General features: G+C 41.3%; 1 protein-coding gene across 1 annotated transcript in view; it reads left to right on the top strand.

Moving 5' to 3' along the window:
• LOC107084865 (potassium voltage-gated channel subfamily H member 5-like) overlaps nt 1–16,359 on the top strand; it is a 97,696-nt gene that overhangs the window by 61,844 nt on the left and 19,493 nt on the right. Inside the window, exons 9-12 of the mRNA XM_015374912.1 lie at nt 5,677–5,876; nt 7,510–7,569; nt 8,406–8,598; nt 14,118–14,314. Coding sequence (XP_015230398.1) covers nt 5,677–5,876; nt 7,510–7,569; nt 8,406–8,598; nt 14,118–14,314 — 650 coding nt within the window. The remainder of the gene's footprint in view (nt 1–5,676; nt 5,877–7,509; nt 7,570–8,405; nt 8,599–14,117; nt 14,315–16,359) is intronic.

Genomic DNA, 16,359 nt, shown 5'->3' with positions numbered 1-16,359 from the left:
CGAACCTCCCAGGGGGAGCAGGTCCAATACAGCCAGTATGCAGGATGACTTCCTGCCGAGAGGCAAAGACAAAAACAACAAGGTTAGGCTCAGGTTGACAAAAACTCAGTTTGACTCAGCAAAACTCAGCTTGGCTAGAGTACCCAAAACTGGCAAACACTCTGGTGTCGAGGTAGTGGCAGTCAGCAGCTTAAGAGTCCTCCGGTAATGATGCAACCATCCGCAGGTGTCGGAGGACCAACAGGAACCAGGCGCCACAAACTGGATTCCTAACAAAGAGATTGGTCGGACTGAATTCATTTCAGGGTTCTGGTGAATCTCCAGGTCCCTGATGGGACACGGAACAGTGATGACGCTCACTTCTTTAGCAGGAATAATATTAAACATATCTGCTATGGACGGCATCAGTCGGGTAGCCTGACAGGAGGCTAAAAACAACCAGCCAATCACAGACAGATGTTTTCATACATTAGGAAAATGTCCAGTAAATACTGGATTCAGAAAACAACCAAACCGGTGAACTTTGAACCAAGAATATTTACAGCCAAGAAAACACTGGATGTATTTATTTCAGGCAAAGCAAGGTCATTTTTAAAGAACAATTCAGTACAAGGAAAATTCAAAGGGCTTTACAGGAATTAGGAAAGAGATGGAGAAAAAAGTGAAGCTGCCATAATCGCTGAGTCGTTTGTTAAAAATCAATGGAAATAATCGACCTGAGTGCAGAGATAAAGCTGCTAGAACCTGCCTGGTTCAGAGACTGAGTGAATGTAAGGATTGGTACCTAAGGAATGGCTGGAAAAGATGTCTCAAAGTGGCCCCCACTGATTATCTCGGCTTTCTGTACTTATTTGGATCATTGGGCTGTGAAATTGAGGAGAAGATCAATAGCAGACCATAATGTAATTGGAACGTAATTAAACTGAATCATGTGGAGTTTAACTGGAAACAGACATTAGTCCCAGATCTCCCAGCCCAGCTTCTTTCTGAAAGCTGTTATTATTTTTCATGGCCATAAACAGCCTATTAGGAACGCCTACTGATGTTATGGCTGAATCAGAACCCTGTCTATGGAGTTTAATCCCAGCACCGATGCTGAGGCTGTAGCGAAGGTTCTTATCAGAGAGTTTCTGCACATTCATCTGTCAACATTAATTGCATATGATCAACTCCAAGGTGTTTGTGGTTCAGAGGACTAGAAGAACAGTCAACTTGTGGGAATAAGTGTCCTTCAGCTTTTTTTCCAGGCAGCCTGAGGTCTGCTATGGGATTAGTGGGTGTGTCAGTGAGAAGAGCAGAGATGCTGTGTCCAACGTCCCTGTGGGGGCCGGCCTTCTCAAGGCTTCAGCGGTTTACCTCTGACCTCTTTTGGTTTGCATCACATCAAGTTTTTTTTTTCCAACATAGGCAGCTCCATCCGCTGGATATCATACAGAAGCTAACTTACTGAACTTCTACATGTTACTAAACCTGCAGGGCTGAAGATCAGGAGTTCAACCTTATGATACCAGGAAAAAAAAATGGGTTCACTAGAATCAACAAAGTTATTTCATTTTTTTACAAATACAGTAAATGTTACAACAATTAGAGAATCTGTTTTCAGTTAAATATATTTCTTCTCAGGTTTAACTGGTCCAAACTTTACTTTAGTTTTAAGTAATTCTTGTCTCACCCACTCTAAGCTGATCAAAGCCTAAAAAGGTTACTTCTTTAGATTTAATATCTGATGACGTTCAGCTTTGATCAATAAAATTTCTATTCAGTTTATTTCTATAGCTCCAATTTACATCATGTGATCGTAGATCACTTTATAGAGACTATTCAACCAGATCATCCAGTCAGATTGATTCAAAGTTTTCTATCTAAGGAAAACCAGCTGATTGCATCGACACATTGACTCTTTAGCAATCCCTCACACTAAGCATGCTTGTAGTGACAGTGGAAAGGAAAAACTCCCTCTGAACAGGAAGAAACCTCCACTGTTAAGTTTGGCAGCGTAATATTGACATAATAAGGTGTGATTTATCAGACAGGTCTCTACTGCTGAATGAATGAATCCTACTTCATGCAGGTCTCCACACACTGTTCTCCATCTAACCCAAAGATGAAAGATGTAGATTAGGATTATGGTCAAGAAACACTCAGCAAAACAAAGTTTCTGAATGTTTTAATGTCACAGGTTGTGTTTGACACTCTGAGGGTAAATGACCTCTCCCTGGTGTTTTGTTCGACCTCTGTCCTCAGGTTAAATCTATGAAGGTAAATATGTGCCAAAATGAACGAACTTGTGAATTTAATGTGAAAACTTGAGAATGCAATGTGAGAATTTGTACCACAAAAATCTGAACTTGTATGCCAAAATGTTCTGCTGTAAAGAAAAACCGCACACACACAAACTGAATTTGAAGTTGCACTAAAAGACATATCAGGCAAGACCATGTAGAAAAAGAAGTTAGACTTGTAAGTCCTATCTTCACCTGAAGAGGATTTTCACTCAAATCTGATTTTAATGTGAATGCACAAAAAACTATTTACTAGTGTGTTCATCTAGTTTTACACAAATAAAATTACAGCTGACAAATGATTATTGATAGTTTATTTGTAATTATCAATATTTTTTTTGCATATGTTAATCTTGCATTACCACCTCAATTTAGCCATTACAGCTTCTTGAATCTGCTGCTTCAAGAACACAAACGCGCTCTCGCGAGACACAGCGCGTTGACACTGCGCTCTGACTTTTGTCACATTCCTTCCGAGATATTTGTGCCAAAAAGAACTTGTGTTTGAAGATGTGAGAGCATGTGCGATTTTTCTTTACAGCAGAACATTTTGGCATACAAGTTCAGATTTTTGTGGTACAAATTCTCACATTGCATTCTCAAGTTTTCACATTAAATTCACAAGTTCGTTCATTTTGGCACATATTTACCTTCATACAAATCCCCAAACTCAGAGATCAATTAATGCCTGATCAACCGAACTGTCTGTGATCAAAGCAGCTATTAGCATTTTATTTTCTGAAGTTCCCGTTGTTCAGTCTGGCTGTAGCGTTTGGGCCCTCGGCTGCTCCATCAACCAATAAATAGGCTGAAATTTAGCACTTTAGCTTGTCTTCATCCTGACCGTCAGCCCTCTGCTCTCAGATGGGAAGTTGGCGTCAGATTTAAATAAGTAGGTCCCCAGGGGACAGTCCTGACTTTAAAAATAGGACTGAGATGACAGCCTGAGCTTGCGGCCTGACTACGAGTATTGAACTGTCCAAACTGGTGTTAGACCAGAACAAAAAGCTGCCAGATGATGGAAGAGCTGCTGTCAGGACTTTTCTGTAGGTTTCTATAATTATGCCTGTACGGTTTCAACATGAATCGGTCTTATGAACAGCAGAAATATTAGATCCTTCAACTTGCCCTGGTGTTTCAGAACTGCTTTAATCATTAGATTAGTTTATTATCACACTGCTCTCCTCAGGCCTTTCACGTTCTTCTCACCTTAAACATAAGACGCTGACTGGAAAAACAAATTTTGAGTATAGAAAATCTAATGACTAAATCTGATTTATGTATTTTCTCAAACTTCACTGTGTCAGGAAGTGGGAATAGTTTGGAACATAAATGCAGACATGAGCTCTCAGCATAAAAATAAAGTTTTTAATAAAGAAGTTAGAGTTGATCTCCCACTGAAGTAGAGTCTGGCATAAAGTAAGGAAATGGAAAAATCCAGGAATGACACTAAAGAAAAATGTTTAAATACCGGGACAGAGAGAGAGGGAAAGGAAGGAGAATGAGGGAGGGAGAGCAGGAACAGACTGAAACACAAGGAAGAAATCTGACAGAGTCCAGAACAAAAAAGGATCAAGAACTGGATCAACAATGAAGAACCTAAAGGCAGCAATAAAATGAACACGAAGAGATGATGAGGAAATAAACTGGTGGTCATGAGCACATGGAGCAGATCTGAAAAATAAAAGCAAGCAGTAATAACTATAGAACATCTCCTAAAGTAAGGAGAATTCAGAAGAACAGGAGTTGGTTTTATTTCTTTTATCTAGAATTTTTGAAATTCAGATGCAAACTACCTTTAGACATTTAGGCACCAAAGGAAGGATCGCTAGAGCAACAGAGGATGAATAGAGTCAGTGGATGTGTTCATGTTTTCGGACATCAGTAGAATAATATTAGTGGGAAGAAAACATCCGTGCGGACCTGCGAACATGAAGGCAACAGGAGGGAAACAATCTTTTTCCAGTAGTTTAACACACCTCTCTGCAGCTTCTCCACTGTTACCCACTCATTACTCCATCCAGACAGTGTCTTGCCCACGGCCAAAATCGAACAAACTCGAAAAGAATCCTGAAGGAGTGAATCATGATATGTAATCAAAAATCATAATCAAAAATATTAAATGCGGTCTGTTTAACATAAGATCTCTTTTCTCAAAAAGTCTGCTAGTTAATGACTTGATTTGTGATAATCACATTGATTTATGTTGCCTTACAGAAACTTGGCTGCAGCAAGAGGATTATGTGAGCATAAATGAGGCAACTCCTTCTATTTATTTAAATTTTCACACACTCAGAAGTTCTGGCTGAGGAGGAGGAGCACCAACAATCTTTCAGTATGACTTACTGATTACTCCAAAGGCAGTTAATAATTACAACTCTTTGGAACATTTAACCCTTATTTTCCCTCATCCAAATTTCAAAGCAATAAAACCTCTTCTTTTTGTAACTTTGTATCGTCCACCAGGTCCTTTCTGATTTGGTACTAAAAACTGACAGGGTCATCATAGTGGGGGATTTTAAAATCCATGCTGACACATTCACATCACATACACACCTTCTCATCTTCATACTTTGGATCTTGTGCTGACATACGGCATAGAATGTGAAGAAATAACAGTATTTCCTCACAACCATGTCCTCTCTGACCACTTTTTAATAACCTTTAGGATTACTTTAACAGAGTTCTCTGGGCCCCAGGGATCCAAGGCCCCAGGGGCGACCCAATAAGTGACTCTAAAATCCGGATGGTGGGGAGGGGAGCAGTGACACCGCCACACCAACCCATCTCGTTCCTGCTTGCAGCCCGGCCCCCTACCCCGCACCCGGACCAGACCACCCCCAGCGAGAGCTCCACCGGGACCCTGACTCCTCTGGCTGTTTTTAGACGTCAGATTAGCATCATGTGGGCAGTTCTGCAGACCATGGATGCTTCTTTGTCTGGAACATGAGCAGAACTTCATGAGTGGAGCTCCAGTGCTATTTAGCTTCCAGCTGCTCAGACCAATGAGTGAAGATCTGCAGAAATAAACCACCCATCATAGATAATAATTCAATAATCAGCTTTGAATAATAAATAGCCAGTGAGCTTTTGTAATGGATGAATCTACTGGTCCACCCGGATCAGAACCACAGCAGGTCACCAACAGTGATTAACTCACATGACATTTACGAAGAAATTAACTCTGGTTTAAATAAACCAATAAATGAGAGTATGGAAGTTTTGCATGGATTCATGTTTAGCCTCCTTTATTCTGATCTGTGTTAATATTTGACATTAAATCTCTGGTTTGTGTTTTTAAATAAGACGGATTAAGAAAACGTTCAATCTTATCAGATCCAGTTTCAGCTCCTGTTTACAAAATAATCTCTCCTGATTGTTTTCCTGCCTTCAGCTCTTCTTTACGCCACCATCTTTGGAAACGTGACAACCATCTTCCAGCAGATGTATGCTAACACCAACCGCTACCATGAGATGCTCAACAATGTCAGGGACTTCCTGAAGCTCTACCAGGTTCCCAAGGGTCTCAGTGAGCGGGTCATGGACTACATTGTCTCCACCTGGTCCATGTCCAAAGGCATCGATACGGAGAGGGTAAGGCTGGATGGATGAGCTGAAGGTTTACTTAAAACAGAGTCTGCACGCTGGTTCTTCAGAGAAAACAACCTTTGTGCCTCAGCTGGATCAAGTTCAGTTTCCTTTCCCCTAGAGAGAAAGATCACAGCCAATAAATCATGTGATGAACCTGCTACATAAAGAAAGCCCACCGGGCGGATCTTTATCTGACGGTAAACTAGAGTGAGGAAGAAACCTTCAAGTTTTTATGCTGTGCAGAAAACTGCAGTAAGAAAATAACCCTGGGGGGTTTAGGAAGCGCCTGAACATCCTCCTGCAGTTTGCTGCTTTCTAGTCCAGCAGCTCACACTGATTACAGCAAAGATGGCATCCTCATTATCAGATCACAGGCGCTCTCTCTGCAGCTAAAAACCAAATAGGCAGAAGGTTTTATTTTCTAATATTATCTTATTGAGCCTTCAGGGAAGCTGAAGATTTTGCTTATTTTCTTGGCTGTGTTGATGAGAAAGCAGCATGCTGGTTAGTCAAGCCCCATGCTTCCCTTTCTTTGCAGGCTTTCCTCCAAACTGAGGGACCTCCTCCCTCTGTGCTTCAGGAGATGATAATGTTAACTTAAAGAGGCTTTAGACAGGTCCAGTCTCCCCCTCATCTATTAATACTTTGCAGTCAGAACTGGGACCAATTAGTGGATATTTCTGTCACTTTAGGAGTCATTATGTGGGACACAGTTAGCTGCAGCTCCAAAGCTCCTGATGCCGTCGCTGAATCTCGTCCTCCGAGGGAGGATTCTCACCTTCAATGTCTGCCTGCTTCAGGGACGGGGGGGAAGCTTTAGAAAGATCTCCTGTTGTCTCCCAGAGGGATGGAGCAGCAGATCCATCAGTATTACTCACATCATCGTCTAAAGTTCACCAACACCGCATCTTACATTTGAAATTATTTTCTCTTCCTGCTGCAGAAACAGGATTCCAGTACGAACAACATTATCTACAGCCTTTCAATGTTGCTTTAGTTCGAAAGATTACAGTAAAAATGTAAAACACGCACTAGTGAAACAAAAGATTATCTAGAAACCATATTGCACAGATTATTGGCGGTTTGTTTGGACTGGACCAGTGGATTCAGTCCTGGTTTTAAAGTGTTTCATTGCTGCTAAAACACCTGACTATTTTCAATGAATGATTGATAAGGCATCATCATCTTCCTCACTAGGACTGAGCAACATCTAGAACACTCAAATTTGTAATGGAGATGCAGACGTAAACCCTCAGAGAGGCGTAGAAACCAAACTGCTTTGTGAAAAAAGTTCAGAACAGGAAATCATTTCCAATGCTGTGATTCTACAGGGACTCCAAACCAAACCACCAGGCCAGGCTGCCCTGCGGAGGCGCCACCTGGAACCTCTGGTCACAATGAAACCATTGTTGATGGAACTTTCTCTGCTGTTATGTTTATCATTTAGTAAATGCTATGTGTTCCTGTCCAGTTTTAGACCATCTGATTGCTGCCACTTTAAAAACAAAGCGCCCTGTAAAATCAGTGTATTGATGCCTGTTTCTTTTGTTCATCTAAAACCAGTCAGGAGGGCTCTTTAACTGCTGGTCTTTGAAGAACCCAGCAGTTATTTAAAGTATTTTTCCTTCCCTTTCAGGTCTTGTCTATTTGTCCTAAAGACATGCGGGCTGACATTTGTGTCCACCTCAACAGGAAGGTATGTGTCCAGTGTTGGGGTTCTCGATTCTGTTTGGGAGATCCAATAACATTAGACTCAGAGATTAGAGCCAATCAAAGACTGTCAGCACTGGAGAAATGAACTCCAAACCTGCTCAGATCAAGTATTGTTTTGTATGGAGGTTGAACTTCTTTACTACATTTTTTAAGAGTTCATCCTGAAAGTATTCACACCCCTGCATTTGGTTCTGTTTAAGATCAGTAATGTGGCTTCGATTGGACAGTCGAGGATGTAGGCACTGCTGGTTGTTCATTAGTCTTGATTCGTGTCATGAAGGTGCAGAAAAAAATTTATCAAACTAGTCTGACTTTTTTAAAAGGGAATTTGTTAACTGTCAAAAGAGTGAAAAACAATTTTCTAAAACAAATGTCAAAATAAGGAGTTAACTTTTGTGTTCTAACAGTAGAGACAGTGTGATGTCCTGGCTTCAGGAAGGTCAGTTCACTACATCCGGATTCAATGAAGGAACACGAGGGAGTTTAAAGCAACATGAGTGTGTTCAGATTTCCAGTGCCTGGAGGTCCAACATGACTAAGAACCAGAACCTGCTTCAGTGGATCAGAGAAGTGTTGATCAAGGATAACTTTCTATGGTTCTCAGTAAATGGAAGTAAAGTCTTCTAACTGACCTAAAATGGAAACATCATCAGGAGTCCACTCTAAGGTCAAATGACATGTATAAAATCACCCGCTGTAGACACAAGAGAGCCACAGGAAGTTTATTTATTTAGGAACTCCAATGTGGATGAAGTCAGAAGGTCTTGATCCAACCGGACCCAGTCTCTAACCTCCGTTGTCTCCCTCCATCACATCCAGGTGTTCAATGAACATCCAGCCTTCAGGTTGGCCAGCGACGGCTGCCTGCGCTCTCTGGCTGTGGAGTTCCAGACCATCCACTGTGCACCAGGGGACCTGATCTACCACTCTGGGGAGAGCGTTGACACCCTCTGCTTTGTGGTATCTGGGTCCCTGGAGGTCATCCAGGACGATGAGGTGATCGCCATCCTTGGTATGTGATCTAATGTAGGCTGGTGGACCAGGATTGGCTGCAGAGCCGGTCGAAACCACAGCATCAGCTAGCTGAGATTAGCAGCCAGAAGCTCCAGGCTGGATGATTGTTCATCTTTAGACTCAGTGTTGGCTAATGTAACTCACACTACCTTATATCACTGTAAAAATTAGAGCTCTAGGTGTAGGATAAAAACAAGCTATGTCTGATAATTAACCCTGATATCAGTCCACAGAAGACACTGTGAGGCTTGATACTCTTTGACCCTGTTCTTGTCATGGTTTTGTTAAGACCTCTGACCCACATGCAAAAAGAAAACTCCCAGGAGACAATCAGATAACTGTTTTTATTGAAGAGGAGGGAATAAGGTAAAGGGGAGATCAGGAACTGCAGGGATGGAACGGGAGGCAGGTACCCTAAAAACAGACCACAGGATTAAAACAGACTGACTGAGGGAATGAATGCAGCTGGCAACCAGCTTATATGTGCGAGGGAATCCGTCTGCCAGGGAAAGGGGAGTAAGGTATGGATTTGTGGCTGTGACTCAGTGGTGGTGAGTTTGGTTCTTTCAGGTAAATGGTGATCTTGAGAGAAGTATTGTAACTGCTTGGTGGGTAGGCCGGTTCAAGTCCAGTAGATAAATCCAGTTAACTTCTTGGTTATTTGGAGGTGCCTCAGGAAAGTAGTTTGCAGAGGCGCTCTTAGAACAGGGAACTGAGAGTTACCATGTTTGTGCAACACTCTGGCAAAGTGTGACTGGAGTCCTGCCACGCTTATACAGCTCAGGTAATAAGGCTTATGAGCTGGAGGTGCAGATCCAGCCCAGCAACACATAGGAGTCTGGTGGAAGACCCTGAAGAATAAAGAAATAACCCAGCCACAAACATAATCCCTGTAACCCCCTCAAACCTCCCAAGATAAAGGCTGTAGTCTGACTCAAACCAGGTTGATAGGAGAACTTTGAGGTATGAAACCATTGGATAACTCTGGAAGAGATTGTAGAAGAGATATAAGTAATAGGTTCAGGCTGGTGTCTAGGGTTAGGTTCCTTCAGTAGGGCTCGGCTGACTATCTCCTCAACCTCCCAGGTTACAGAACCAATGATGCAGCTGGGAGGTAAGATAGTAATGCGTTCTGGTGTAATGTCATTAGAAGAGAACTGGCAGGACAGGGCATCTGGCTTGATGTGGGCCCAGGTCAGTAGGAGCTGGAAAGGTTGAATCTGAAGAACAAGGACCAACAAGACTCTCTGAGGTTCAGGCGTCTGTCTCCTATGTCGTAGTTCCATTCCAGAGGAGCTAATCGTCTGGAGCAAAAGGCACAAGAGTGGAGCTTGTTGTCAGGTCCATAACTCAAGGATAGTACAGTATCTACTCCCAAATCTAAAGCATCTACCTCAAGGATGAACTGTTGTTTGGGGTCGGGCTGTGTAAGGACAGGGGCTTGAGTAAGCATAGACTTAAGGTTCTGAAAGGCATTTTCTGCCTCAGGGGTCCAAGAGAAGGGTGATTTGGTTGAGGTCAGTGCTGTGAGTAGAGCTGCTATCTGGCTGTAGTATGTATGAATCATGGTTGGCTAGGAACCGTTGGGAGTAGTTTGCGGTTCTCAGGAGTGGACCCTTCAGTTACTAGTTTGATCTTAGCTGGGTATGCACGTACCTGCCCACCCTCGAAGATGTAACCTAAGAAAGCAACCGAGGATCTCTAAAACTCACGTATCTCTGCCTTGACGTAAAGGTGGTTCTGAAGAAGTCATTGGAGAACGAGGCTGACTTGTTTCTGATGTTAGGCAAGAGGGTTTGAAAATATCAAAATGTCATCTAGATAGTCAAAGACAAAAGCTTTCAGGAAGTCACGAGTATTTTATTGTTCTGGTAGTGATGTGTTATCTACACAGAAGTTAATGTAGTCAGTCACCTCCATGTGGCTGACACAGTGCACCCCTGGACCATGGTGCTCATCCGGGTCCAAAATTGGCATGACCGGCGGCTGAATCCATGGGCTCGCTGCCGTGGCACCATGGGACCTCGGCACTATGGCCTCTGGGGTCGGGCCCCTCAAAGGCTGGCCTCTTTATTGACCCTGGGCACTGTAGGGTGAATCTGGGGATGCCCACACCTTCTAATAAGCATATTTTTGTTATGGATATGTTGGGCATCAGAACAGCATCAGAACAAAACCACAAGGTCTCCCAGTTATCAAATGGTCCAGGTAATACAGTATCTCCCTTTGAAATAACTCTTACCTTACAGTCCAGCATATCACCTGTATTTTTTCTAAAGTCCTAAACACTAGACAGGAAAAGATAGACAAGCCCTAAGTCTTTATTTAAATGATAAATGCTGTAAAGAGACGAGGAGAGAGCAGCATTATAATAACACAAACTCTGCATACAGCTCAGCGGCGATAACAGTTGGTAAGAGGGAAAAAAACAGAAGCAGTCATTAAAACACCAAAGGTCTGGTGAGCAGCTCAGGGGCTGCTTTGACAATGACTGTCCTTCACTGCCAGCACCTCAAACGGACACAAGCCAGAATCCATGTAATCACTGCACTGACAACATTTATGATTAGGGAAAATCACTTTGTATCCTGTTTATCTATGTCATGTTTGGTTTTAGTTTTTGATTAAATAGGGTCCAAAACCAGAATAACAGAGGCTGAGTTTTTATTAATGATGCATAAGGATTTAGAAAGTTGTTTCAAAAGGTTTGTGAGAAACAGAGTGAGGGGGTGGCAGAGAACATTGTGGTAAAGAGCAGTTAAACAGAAAGCCACATCATTTTAAACAAATCTGAACATCTTGAATTGAAGCATCTATGATAGTTACTTGTACTGAACCCAAAAGTCAAGACAGACTTTAATTCATGCTGTGTGAGTCGGTGAGATCTGGTCATGTGTCCTTCTGTTATAGCCTTCATTATATTTCTCATGCTGATTTTTTGTATTAGAATGTTTAAAAAAAATCACTTCTACAGATTTGTGGAACTAAAAATCATAAAAAAAAACAGTGACAGGAAAGTAATGAACAAGAATCAGTCTGATTTAAATCCAACCTGATTAGGAAAGGATTTAATGAGTGGTTTATCCTGGCCCCCGATCTGTCAGCTGTTAGTTATCGTTCTGCTTGGTCCTGAAATCTAGGACGTTGACTGTGGTTGAACTTTTCAAAGCAGGCCTTCAGAAATACATTACATTACATTATATCATGTGACTCTGCTGAACCATATTTGGTGCTTCAAGTTTCAACTCCATAGTACCATGAGGTGAGGGAGGAGCAGTGAATGCTCTCACCGTACGCCGCTGCACCACCCTTGATTGCACAGTTTAGGTTTTGTCTCATTGATGTTATAATAGAAACAGGATAAAGGAATCTTTCTATGGTGGATGTGTTTCTGTTGGGAGGAGTTTATTGAGTCCTGAGGAACCAAGCAGGAACTGACATCCATCAGAGCAGACTCTCTAACTCTGAAATCCCACATCCTCCATCACCAGTGTTCCTTGGTGTGATTTATATTTTTAGGATTTCGGGAAAAAAATGGAAGAAAGTTCCCATTCCTGCATTAGAGCGCTACTTGTTGCATCTGAGAACGGTTTTCGATGCTTGCAGCCAAACTAGCTGAAGTAGTGGAGTTTGGAGATGCAATCCTCTTCTTAAATCTATCTTTGTTCTCCTCTAATTTATCCAGAAGTTCTGCAATCACTCTTTTTTCCCTCCCTCCCAGCCTGGTGGTGGTGGGCTGCATATTTAGCAAGCCTTCCCTGGAAATGCCTTTCCAAATTAACTTTTTTTTTAATTAGACAACTTCTCATTCCAAAGCAAACATGCTTCCTCATTGGTAATGAAAGCAAATGATTCGCTTTATTCTTTTTTGAATCCTCTTTTCTTATCAGCTATCTTCCTTTTTTCCCTATGGGATCCATGACCTGAGACACAGCCACAACTTTTTACTTTTACTGTTTACAGCAGCCACCTGCCTGGCACCGCGCTGAAACCTGCTGCAGGATATGATGCAAATATTCCTTGACAGAAATGTTTACATTTATTGTTTAGATTTATAAAAAAAAAAAAACAAACAAAAAAAAATAATTATTTTCCATTTTCATAAATTCTGAAAAGGCTCCATGGAGCCGCGAGGTGGGGCACTAAAGAGCCACATGCGGCTCTGGAGCCGCAAAATGCCAACACCTGGTTTACGCGAAATGGTTCATGCAAATGTCTTTTTTACAGCTATTTTATTTGCCAAAGCTCTTTTTGGAAATATCATCAATGCAATATAAACCCTAGAAAGAAGGTGAAAACAAAGAGTTTCCATTAAACATTCTTCCAATTTTTTTTTGTTGTGTTCCAGTTATGGATAAATTTGTCAAGGTTTAACTCCTTAAATACATTTAAATCTTAGAGAGCTATAAATCAAAGCTATACAAAGAATACAAAAAGATGATTCAAGATTTTTAAAACAACGTTTTATTACAGAATTACAGACAGGTAAAGTATGGAGGACCAGGACATTGAAAAACAAAGACATACTGTTTAAAAATTTAACATTTAAATCATACAATTAAAGATCCAATTAAAAAAAAGCATTTTTTAATGGCATATATCAATGTATTTTTTAAACAGGAACTGTAAATCATATATTCATGAATCCATTATTAAATACTGCAAAATGTATTTTAAAATCCTATTTCTAAGTTCATAATTTTAAATAATAATAATAAATGCCATCTGCTATCAAAACTGTAACGATCTTGGTTCTGTTGGTTTTCTCTAAGTTTTCAGTTTCAAGTTCATCCAGGTTTTTCCTTGTTTTCTAGCTTTATTGGTGTGTTCTGGATATATTTATGTTTCTTAGGTTTTTCTTTGTCTGTCCGCTGTTGCCCCCTTGTGTTTTCATTTCCCTTGGCTTCCTCATCAGCTCTACTCACACCTGCTCCTTATCAGCTCGTTAGTCCTGCCTTTGTTCAGTCAGCCATAAATCACTCCCTCTGCAGTCCCTCAGTGCTGGTTCCTCGTCTTACTTTGTCTCACCCTGGCTCCTTGTGATGGTTTTCCCCTGATGACTCCATGGTTCTGGTTTGTGTTTTAATTTTAAGTTGTCATTCATTAAATCTTTAAAGAACTCACCCCTGCCTGTCAGCCTATGCATTTGGTTGGGTCCTCAAAAAAAACTCCAAACTAATCGTGACACAAAACAATTAAAAGGTAACTTTCTTCTCCCATTTCTATTTTTTTCAACCTGCCGTTTTAAATCCTTTTTGCAGTATTATTTTATTTTTACTTTAGCAAAGCTTTATTGTTTATCGTGACCCTTCTGGTGAAGGGTGAAATCTAAGCTACGGCAGATAGCTGTCGATATAGCAATCCAGATTAGATCATCGCTGGGATTAGGGCTATTAGAAAACTAGTCAGCTAAAGGTTAAATGAACTGCATAATTGATGTAATGAATAATATCATTGATGTTTCCAAAAAGCTTGTATTGAATTATGTTTTGTTTCTGTTGCTTTCTGCACCCTCAGGTAAAGGCGATGTCTTTGGAGATGTCTTTTGGAAGGAAACCAACCTAGCCCATGCCTGCGCTAACGTTCGAGCCCTAACCTACTGTGACCTTCATGTAATCAGGAGGGAAGCCCTTCTCAAAGTGTTGGAGTTTTACACTGCCTTCGCTAACTCCTTCTCCCGGAACCTCGTCCTCACATGCAACCTACGCAAGAGGGTAAGGTGTGGATACCAACGTTCTGCAGTAAAGTGATGGTTTTTCAGTAGCATTCCGAGTTTAGTGATGATCCTTTACCCCTTATTTTATTCTTCAGCAGAAAATCCCAGAAAAGTCCTCCAATCAAACACCAGGTGGAGAAATCTACAACACTTAGTAATGTTTTATTTAGTAGTTTGAATCTAATATCCCTGCTAATAGCATTTTTAACAGCAGGTGCAGCGCAGCTTCTGAGTTTCAGAGGTGCGTGATGCACTTCAGAGACAGCAGCTTCTGGAGTTGGAAAAATTTATCTTTAGCTGCTGGACGCGCCACATCAACCAATCAGAGAAGCTGATCTGGGAGCTGGCAGGGAGTCAGACACAGCACTGCTGATGCAGAGCGCTGTGATCACTCCTCTGAAACAGTTTATTAAAACCTAAATCAACTTAAATTGCAGAAATATGCCAGCAGAATGTGTTCCCTTTTATTATACACCTGACCCCCCCCCCCACACACACCCAAAGCTGTTGGTCTGACCAATCCCTAACATTCACAGCGCCCTGATCTATAACATGCATGTTTGAACTGGTAGATCCTTTTCTTCTACTTTTGTTGAAACTCTTCCTGAGCGCCTTCAGAGCTTTCATATTAGTTTTTCCTGACAGGTAAAAATAGTGAGTTAACAGAGCATGATGTGCTGCAATCCTACACTAAATCTCCCATCAGCACAGCTCTCATTATGTAACTGTGGGTCTTTCTTTAACCGTTTCCCTGAGGCAGTTAAACGCCTCTTCAACTGTCTGAGAGATATATCACTTCTAGGAAAAAGTGCAGATCTGCTCTTTCTCAGTTGTTGCTTTCAAGGCATCAGGAGACCTTGTTAAGTCTGCAGCTTCCTCTGTGTCAGTAGAAGCGTCCATTCTTTCACTGGGGAAGGACTTTTCATCAGACCCACAGGCACCATAATGAGGAGATTTAATAAAAACGTGTCCGCCGGGGTTTCACGGCAGCTGAATGGGTTTGTCTGGGCTGCTGGTTTCTGAAATGATGATCACGATTCACTAAATCTGTGACTGTCTCAATGATCTCAGCTGTTTGGCAGATCTCTGGACTTTCATTCATCTCATTCACACACATATCCAGCATCACCAGATGCTGCTGGTGGCTGATTAAAAATCTGCAGAAAATGGAAAACAGAACCTCATGTCATGTGTTTGAATTTTTTACATTTTATGTACAGTGCTGTGAAAAATGACTTTCCTGCTTTCCTTTGCTTTTGGAAAATCACCCTGTTGACTAAATCACCCTATACAACCAACTTTACTGCAGTTAATTTAGTTCTGTGATTTTGTTCTCCTAATTCTTCAACTTTATTCATGTCACTGATCAGGCAACAAAAAAAAAAAAAAAAACATCTTTAATCTCAAACTTGTAAGTTTTTACAGGCTGTAGCAGATCAGACAAGCTGTCTCTTCTCTCCAGTTCCATTAAAGCATCCTCACATTAAAAGCATAAACAGCCAGGCAGCAGCTGGGTCCTATTTCATGAGTCCAGGAGGGTCAGTGATCCATCCAATATCACAGTGGATCATTTTATCGTTTAAACTCAAACATATTCCAGACATTCATACATGTACTCTACTGCAAATTCAATTCATTTCAAAATTTCTCGATCAAACCCAAATAAAAATTAAATGTTGCAGTAATTATAGGTTAAACCGGTTTAGATGTTGATCTTCTGTACAGGTCTGTCCTGCACTGGATCTGTAAAAGCCTCTGACTGAAGACACTGTGTCAGAGGAGGACGCTCGCTGTAGTCAATGATATTCTTCCCTTTATGAAGAATTCTTTTCTTTGAAATAATCTCAGAAAGGAGTTCCTCCTTTGAATTTTCTGGTCTTCTTTAAGTATCTGTCTGCTGGTCAGAAAGCCTGAAAGCGATGCTGGAGTCTGAGAGTCGATCCTGCAGCCATGTTTCAGTTAAACACATACCGTATTTTCACGACCATAAGGCGCACCGGACTAAAAGGCGCACTCTCAGTTATGTGTCCCATTTCTGTATTT

The sequence above is a fragment of the Cyprinodon variegatus genome, unplaced genomic scaffold (genome assembly GCF_000732505.1).
Source record: "Cyprinodon variegatus isolate N-32 unplaced genomic scaffold, C_variegatus-1.0 Scaffold110, whole genome shotgun sequence".
Taxonomy (NCBI): Eukaryota; Metazoa; Chordata; class Actinopteri; order Cyprinodontiformes; family Cyprinodontidae; genus Cyprinodon; species Cyprinodon variegatus.
This window is presented reverse-complemented; position numbering and strand designations above follow the sequence as displayed.